The following is a 9414-nucleotide window of genomic DNA, read 5'->3' as shown; positions in this document are numbered from 1 at the left end:
AATTTCATAAATTAATATAAATTTTTTAAAGAATTGAATTTTAGATTATGTATGGTGTGTCAAGAACTTATTGATCTATTAGTCAAATGTTAGTAAGAAAATATTTAAATTATTTATACAACCATCGAATTTAACAACCCAATACCTTTAAAAGTCTATATATTTTCATTTATAAAATAAATGACAAACATTTCATTCTCATTTAAAATATACAAATGAATTATAAAACTGTGATGTAGGCTAAAACCTTTTCAACTGAAATTCCAAAAAAACTGTCCAAAACACAATCTAAGATCTCGTCCATTATAATACTGAACAGAGTCTTTTGATTTAAGAAAAGAAAAGGAAATTTATTTGCTGTAAACACGTAGTCGGAGCTCGTGCGTTGATCTTGGCGTAAAAATTTTGAACGCGCTGGTGAACAATAATTTTTACCGTGGACAACAGTGGGATGTGGATCTTATGTTAATTCATATGAAATCTACGACGGGGGCCACTTTTTACACGAAATTATCGGTCTGGGTTATCCAATCCTCTGTTTTTTTCTACATTTTAGCAGCTGGAAATGTTGACAAGCAACCTCACATTGCTCTCTCTCACGTTAACATCCACCCAAAGAACGGTTCGGCATTAGTTAGAGCGTCCAATCTACCCCTCCTCCCAAAAAGAAAATAATAGTAATAAAAAATGATGATTTTTTTAAAGAAATAGGTAATAATTTGTCTCTTCTGTGTACGACAAAAACAAAGAAAAAAAGGTTGAAAATCTAATGCATAATAAGAAAATTTGAGTGCATAATTGGTTAGTACCAACTACCAAGAGTACCAACTACCACCCATGTTTCAATCACTCCACTCCTTACCTCACTCAATCCTCCAATTTCTTCTTCAAAAAATCAAAAAGTGATAACTAAAAGTTTATTAATAAATATAAGATCTGCATATAGTCAACAAACTAAAAGAGAAGTCAAAGTTCCAAATAGAAGGCCCCACCTTATTAGATCTCTTTTTCCTTATGCTATGACACCTTTTAATTACATTGAAAAAGAGGGGTAAATTTTTATTAAGACAGAAAGGATTACAATAAAGAGAGCTCGACAAGGAGCTCTATCACGAGCAACAAGTTAATCAAATTTGTGTACCATCTCAAAGGGAAGTTGCCCCCTATCTGTAATATTCCAACCCAAAGCATGACCAAAAGCTCATTTGGCTAAACAATTAGTAGCTCTGTTCCATTCTCGAGGAATGTAAGTAAACCTAATAAACTCAAGAGAGGTACAAAAGAGAATAATTTGATTAACAACAGTGGCCAGCTGCCAACTAACATCCTCAAGCTTCTACGAGGAAAGCAAGTTCACCACCACTTGGGAATTAGACTCATAGATGATCTTGTGCCGTCCCCGCAAACAACATTGTTCTGCAGCATATAAAATGGCCTGAGCCTCCATGGGATTGTTAGTGTAATCACCATTATGCATTGAGAAAAAGAATTTAACATCATTAGAACTGCAACGAGCCACTCCCCCAATACCAACAGGGCTGGATTCCCCCAGGAATGCTATGACACCTTTAAGGAGGCATTTAGTGACAATTTGAAATAGCCACTTTTTGCCCCTTGCACGTATAATAACATGGCTTACCACTCAGAGACTAGAACAATAGCTATAAGTTACATAGTAATTCAAACCAAAAAATTGATCAAAATCAAATATACCATTCTACGTAGATGTACTAAATTGACTATAATAACTAGGGGAAAAGCACCACGAGTGGCTATAGTTAAATCCATGCACAAGTTTATATTGTTGCATCATCATCATCATATTGTCGGATAAACTTATATAGTCAAGGAATCAAGTAAATGCTTAATGTATTTTGACAGGGTTACAGAATTCATGGGAGGATTTCGATAAGCATGAGATTCGTTGTGAACATTGATGTATAATTCACAAAGTGAATGGATAGATCACAAATATCATGATGTATGTTGTAGTGCGTGAGATACCCAATGGATTAGGCACTGATCTCAGTTGGAGATTGTGTATTCTTGTTGTTTCATATATGGGTTATGCTGAAATCATTTTAATGTCAAATCATTTTCCCTTTTATGTTATAGAGCTGAAAGGATAACCCTCACTTAGCTTGTGAATCTTATAGGTCATATTATTAGCTATTTCATGCCTCTATTATTGCACAAGCGTAGAAGAATTTGGGATTTTTATTTGCTTAATATAGGTTCAAATTTATGTTTTTGCATTGATGACATAAAGGAATCTAAAGTCTACCTGCCTAGGTTTTGCACAGCCTAAAGTGAAGGAGGAGTTTAGCTATATAGTTGGCCCCGATGTGTGAATAGGTGCATCAAATATGGGAAGTAGCTACAACCTAGATATATTTGTTTTTATCATGAAATCAAGAGCCAACAACATGTATAATAACATGGTTCACCACCCAGAAACTAGAACAATAGCTATAAGTTACACAGTAATTCAAACCAAAAAATTATCAAAATCAAATATACCATTCTACGTAGATGTACTAAATTGACTATAATTACTAGAGGAAAAGCACCACGAGTGGCTATAGCTAACTCCATGCATTTATATCTCCTAAACACTATATTAGATTTCAACAAAAAAATTAAGTTAAGGTTTTAGTTATTCTAGATATTAAACAAGTCATTATGTGTGAGAAGGGTTAAAAATTGATCATTTCAAAGAGTCCACAGATACATGCGACCCATTGTGCCAATAAGCTTCACTAAAAAATCATCGGTACTTGTGAACAAAAATCAATCTCCACTAAACAAAGCACGAAAAATCATTCTTGGGCCAAGTTGATCGTGAAAGAAAGGCTTGAGTGGATGAAGCAAAATGTCAAATGGATGGGAAAATGGAACGTTAGTATGCATTAATGTTGTGGAGAACAATGATTGCATAAAAATGTTTGTGAAGGACAAATTCAAAAAATCAAGTGTCTCATATGTTCAAAACAAAATGGACTCGCAATAGACTATTATAGTGCAACTTAGAACAAGTTCTCATCATTTGAAGTGCACGTTAGGCATATGGACAATACCAAAGCAAGAGTGAGGATAAAATATGTTTATCTTGCAACATGAGTGTGATGGAGATTGAGCGATTTTTTCTCATGGAATGCCCAAGAAACAATGGCATCTTTCCACCTAGAGAGATATTCTAGAAAAAGGCAATTTAGGCACTCTTTTGGGGAAACTAGGTGTTCCCATAAGATGTTTTGGACTCACCAAAATTATTAAAATCAATCAATCATTAAAAAAACTATCAACCACTAAAGTACACAATAACTGAAACCCAAAAAAAAAAAAGATTTAAGGCCTATGTGCAAAATCAGATTTTGTTCCATCTCAAGACTTAACGGTGAGACCTCTCTCTTTCGAAAAAAAGAAGGCGGAGAGAAAAAGGACACTAAACTATTCAATTCTCAATTCAGCTGAACGAACACAGAGTTCAATCACCATTCCCATGCCATGTGCTTGTTTTCCCTTATCACGTCCATCCCTCCACGGCCAGAGCACATTAAGCGAAAAGCTCACCCATTCAAAAAATGGCCGCACGGGCTCTCACACTCTTCCTCTTCCTCGCCCTCTCAGCAGCCGCACCCACAGAATCCCACCCCCAAACCTGCCCACTCAAAATAAACGAAACAAACATGTTTCCATGGATGTTCAAACGATGCACCTCCGCCTCAAGAACCCACTGCTGCGAGGGCATGATAGACCTCACCAAGATCCTCCTTTTCTCATATCTTCACTCCACCGCCCATTTCCTCCTCCCGGACAAACCCACAGCAGACCTCTGCCTAGACGCGCTCTACACCCACCTCACACAACAGGGCATCGACAAAGAGGCCGCCATGGGCTGCGCCCTAAAATCCCACCTCCTGGTCGCGGGTTCGAACTCCTGCAACGGAATCGACACCCAGAAATCCTTCGAAAGCACAGTCGACACGACCACCATGAAAAACAACTGCAACGCCTCACAGACCGGCGTCTACAAGTGCAACAAGTGCATACAATCCATGGCCCTGGCGCTGAACCAGATGAACAGGAAAATCCCGGCGGCCGGAAGATCCGACTGCGCGCTGTTCGTGACCATGTACGTCGGCGGGGCGGTGAATTCGTTGCAGGATTTGGGGCCCGATGCGCTGTATTGCCTGCTGGGGGCCATCAATTTGCCCGCATTGGCTCCCACCGCGGCCCTCTGGCCGGAAACTCGCAGGACCACCCATAGAACCGACCGCTCGGCGGCCAAGATCGCAGTTTTGGTCGCCGTTCCGACGGCCATGACGGTCGTTTTGGGGGCGATTTTCTATGGGTGTTTGCAGTGGAGGAAGACTTACAGGGCCGGGATGCGGCGGATGAAAGTTTTCCGGGAACAGCAGCTGCTGCGGGAAAGCGTCGACGCGGGAACGGGGCTCGTTGTTTTCGGGCTGGGACAGATAAAGACGGCCACCGGGAACTTTTCCGCGGCGAATGTGATCGGCGAAGGAGGATTCAGCACAATCTACAGAGGGACCCTTAGCGACGGGTCCCAGCTTGCTGTGAAGCGGTTCAAGGATTTTACGCCACGTGGAAGGGCGGATCTTCGCCACGAGATCCACGTCATCAGCAGTGTGAAGCACCGGAACTTGTTGCCCCTCAAGGGGTACTGTTTTGGGGCCGGCGAGGGGCAACTTTTGGTCTACGATTTCATGGCCAATGGGAGCTTGGCTGACTACCTCTTCAGGCACAAGCGTTGCTTGAGTTGGCCAGCGAGGCACCACATAGCCGTGGGGATTGCCCGGGGCTTGGCCTACTTGCATGAGGATGCCAAGCCGGCTATTCTCCATAGGGATGTTAAGACGGCCAATGTGTTGCTTGATAAGGACCTCAATGCCCTAGTTGCCGACTTCGGATTGGCTAGGTTTAAGCCTGATGAACACGATGACAAGACGCACTATACAACGAGGGCGGTCGGCACCCTAGGGTACGTCGCACCGGAGTATGCCCTCTACGGGCACTTGACTGATAAGAGTGATGTTTTTAGCTTTGGGATCGTGGTCTTGGAGCTCATGAGTGGCCGGAGGGCGCTTGCGAATGTGAAGGCGGAGCACATTCATATTTCTGATTGGGCTTGTGACCTAGTGAGTAAGGGTTTGTTCGAGGAGGTGATTGATAAGGCAATCAAGGACTCTGGGCCTAGGGAGAGTATGGAGAGGGTGCTTTTGCTAGCGCTCCAGTGCGCGCACCCGAAAGTGGCTTGTAGGCCGACTATTTCGCAAGCCCAAACTATTCTCGAAGAGATTGACCGCCCGCATTGTGTGGTGGGTGAAAATGCGGACCAGCTCCAATGGCTCCTCGCTCCAGATATTGAAGGGAGAGTTTCGTATGGAAATGCCACGTTGGGTGATATTTCCATGGATTCTTACTATGAGGGAAGATAGAAGAGGCCAGAGATTGTGCTACTTTGTGGATGGGTGAGTGTGATTTCATATTTCATACGACTTATTTAATTAATTCAAAGTTTAGAGTGTGCAAAATCTATGAAGTTAGTTTGGAATTGGTTTTGGAATTGATTGTGTGATATTTTTTCATCAATATTTCATCACATTTTTGTGACTGATCCTCACAAATAGTTTATTCTTTTCAAAAAAAATTGTGTTGCCCACTTTTGTATTTTCTTCATGCTAAAGAGTCATTCGTTGTTTCCAATGGTCTTTCCCATTCTTCAATGTTCTTTTTGTTTTTCATAGCACTCAATCATTCTAGTGATGGATCATAGAGTGCGATAAAATGATGACAGTTTCATACAAAAATTACTACATAACCACATTTTAAAACTCTTTCAATTTTTAAATATCATGAAAATTTGATATCTTTTAGCATTGTAATTGTTCCGTAACAATGCAATTCAATATTTATCTTAAATATTCAAATCATTTTACCTATTATCTAATTCAAATTAAGCTTGACATTTGTAGTTTTAAGTTATCTTAGTTGATGTAATGCTTCTTCGTATCAAAGATATATCAATGATTAAATATTTTTCTTCAAATATTAACATTCCATGAGAAAATTTCCTCTTGGTATAAAGTTATGAGAACTATTGATAAAAATATAAGATTGGAATTATGAATAATTAATATGATATGAGTTATTAATAAAAGGGTGATTAAATATACTATCTCTTGTGCCATAGGAGGTGCAAAGGAATAGCCGATAGGCAACTTGGGATGTAACGATTATGATAATTGTTAACTTATTAAAAGTTTAAATCCCTCTTAAAATCATTTAATGATTGAAATAATTACATCGAGAGGTGTTCTATACAATGGGAGCACAAATGGAAATCCCAGCACAAGAATATGCCAAAAAGATTCTCCATTAATAAAAAAAGAAAAGGGAGTAGTTACAAATTTTAAAATAAAAATATTAAATTATTAAATCATAAAATAAAAATGCATTTCAGAAATAATAGCTGACTAAGATAATAGGAAGTCAAATGGAGGTCGAAATAATATACCCAAAAAAATAGGGCCCAAATAATTAGGGCCGAAATAATTTCATTGAAAATTTAAATATGAATTTTTTTTTGGTTAAATATAATTTTGCATGCACATTCATGCTTATTTTTTGTGGGGAGCGAGGGAATTTGAAACAAATTCGTGGAATGTGAAGAGACTTCCATTGAGGGATATGACAAGCCTCTCACAAGTTATAAAACAAAGGCTCTCATTTCATTTTCATTTTATGTTTTTGCCGGAAGGAAGAGGTGGAGATTATTGGAGTAGATTGAAGGTTTGGAATAATTTTTTTGAAGGTGAGATTTCTATTTTTATTTTTTATTTTTTTATTTAGATTTAGATTTAGATTCAAAATTAGTTATAATATTCTACTTCAATTTAAATTTTAATTTTAATTAGTTTCATCTAGATTTAGCATTCTATTCAAAATTGTTTAGTCTTGCATGTTTGATTTAGATTTAGATTTGCATTCAAAATCTATTTCATTTATATATTTTATAATACTTTTCATTTGCATATTTTAAAAGTGGTGCTTCAAATTAGTTTTAGATTTGCATGTTTCATATTAGTTTTAGATTTGCATATTTTAAAATGCTTTTGGCTTGCATGTTTTAGATTTGAATGTTCCATAATATTTTTACATTTGCATGTTTTAAAGTATTTATATTTTCATGTTTCATAATTAAATTTTATCGTTAATGTGGATGACAATGCCACCATATCAATAAAATTTGTATTTTATTAATGTTAATGATTTATTTAAAGTAAATGAATCATATATTTACTATATATTTTATCATTATTTAATTAGATTACAAGTGTGTGTGTGTGTGTGTGTGTGTGTGTGTGTGTGTGTGTGTGTGTGTGTGTGTGTGTGTGTGCAAAATTCATTTCCCACAGTAGGCACAATTTCATGGTACAAAAACAAACCGACAATCAAACAAATAAGTGATTTGATCAATCAATTGGGAGAAAATTTTGAGACGATAATGGACAATATTTTTGAAGAATTCAAGAATAAGATGAAAAATGAGACAAGGATACCTAAGTCAGTTGTAGATAATTATTTTGATGATATATATTTTATAGTAGATATAGATTTCATCTAGCCATGATATATATATAGTTTGTCTCCATTCACAGACACTTTAATTTTACTTATTTTAAATGTTATTTTTCTTCATTCATGCAAACATTATATATAAATTTAACTACTTATATAGTAATCTTCATTGCTATAATTTTTCTCATGTCTATGAAATAAAGCATCACTTTAATAAATCATATATACATTCTAATAAATGAACTTTACTAATTTATATGACAAATTATTTAGTGTCATGAAAATAATATGTTAATTCACTAATATTATTTTTCTACTAGCTATGGTGAGACATAGGTTAAATTTTGAATCAGAGGAGGCAAGAAGAGAATACCAACGACAATATCAAATAGAATATCATAGAGAATACCGTAGGCGTCAACAACAACAGACATAAAATGAAAGAGAACAACAAAGAATAACATTAAATCAAGGAAATAGGAAAAGTTATGCCAGAAGAAGGTCAGGAGTATCAATTGCACAACTAGAAACGGAAAATCAAGATCACACAAATGTATAGAGAAACAATCATCAATGTACTTATGAGAGGGTCCTTCCAAATGCACAAAGGTGTCAAGTACAGCATGTTGAAGTGCAACCAAGTGACATACATGAGCATCCTACAAATGCAAACAATCAACTAAACATTGACTATGAAAGCTCCCCATCTATAGAATGTGTCCCAGAAACACCACAACATGGAAGTGAAATCTGCACTTAATGACAACTGAAATTGGATATGCTCAATGCAACATGATAACCGTATTAGTTGCACATTTTAATGGTTGCAAGTACCATAAGACTGAAATTTCATTATACTAATTCTCTAATTTGTAAAATTAACTATGATCATCAATTAGGTTCTCAAATCAAGGTAGCTATTTAACATTAATTCAAATGAGAAAGACCACTCAGATTGAAATAAATCATAATAGTTGTGCTTTATGACTTTCAACCAATACATTGCTGCTCAATATTTGAAAAGTATGTTTGTGTATTCTTCACCATCTATGAATGGTCATAATATTACCATGTCTCCATACCCAAAATTTCATTACAAATTTTAATGCAATATGGTTTTTATATTGATTTTCTCCACATTTGATTATACTAAGTGACCTATTATGTTTTTCAAAACCATTATTGATTTAGAATTTATATCCCTCTGATTAAGTATATATTTGTCCTTTTTTGTTGGTACTAATGTTTTAAATTATTTTCCATTAATTTTTTCAGGCATGGCAACCTCGAAAGACAGTCAAGCATTGCCAACATGAGCCCAACTGCTTCTATAGGATCAAATCATTTTTTTGAGACAAAGTTTGAGAAGTGTGCATGAATAATTAAAGAGTGTTGTACAACTATGGTCAAAGCTCTAGAGAATGCAACTTTATCAATTGATTATGTACAAGAGGTGGAGATAATTGAGATGGAAGATGTGGCCAAATATGTAGGTAACACATCTGCAAAAGTAGATGTGTTTCCACCCATGATGAAAGAGGTCTATGATGATCATTGTACCAACAAAGCTCTTAATACGATTTTAATCTCTGAAGAATATGTGATGTACTTACATCTTTATGGAGAAGTGTACATGTGGTCCATATAATGATTTCACATCTTTCAATTTTCACTTATTACTTCATGTGAAAAAATATAATTTCTCCTTTCATCTATATATTAGAACAATAACAATCAATTTCACTTTTTAGTTCAAATTCTTCTCAAGTATACTTGCAAACATTTCACACGTGTTTTCTTACCTTGACC

At 36.2% G+C, this 9414-nt stretch overlaps 1 protein-coding gene across 1 annotated transcript; it reads left to right on the top strand.

Moving 5' to 3' along the window:
* Positions 1-3376: 3376 nt before the first annotated feature.
* LOC149567231 (putative LRR receptor-like serine/threonine-protein kinase RKF3) lies at positions 3377-9202 on the top strand. Its single transcript, XM_089820411.1, has 2 exons — positions 3377-5495; positions 8881-9202. Exon 1 carries the CDS (start codon positions 3585-3587, stop codon positions 5460-5462), a length of 1878 nt encoding a protein of 625 aa, XP_089676537.1. The 5' UTR covers positions 3377-3584; the 3' UTR covers positions 5463-5495; positions 8881-9202.
* Positions 9203-9414: the final 212 nt, after the last annotated feature.

The sequence above is a fragment of the Cupressus sempervirens genome, chromosome 3, assembly GCF_028749045.1.
Source record: "Cupressus sempervirens isolate cs-2001-9-10 chromosome 3, ASM2874904v1, whole genome shotgun sequence".
Classification (NCBI taxonomy): Eukaryota; Viridiplantae; Streptophyta; class Pinopsida; order Cupressales; family Cupressaceae; genus Cupressus; species Cupressus sempervirens.
Note: the sequence above shows the minus strand (reverse complement) of the source record. Positions and strands in the feature narration are given on the sequence as shown.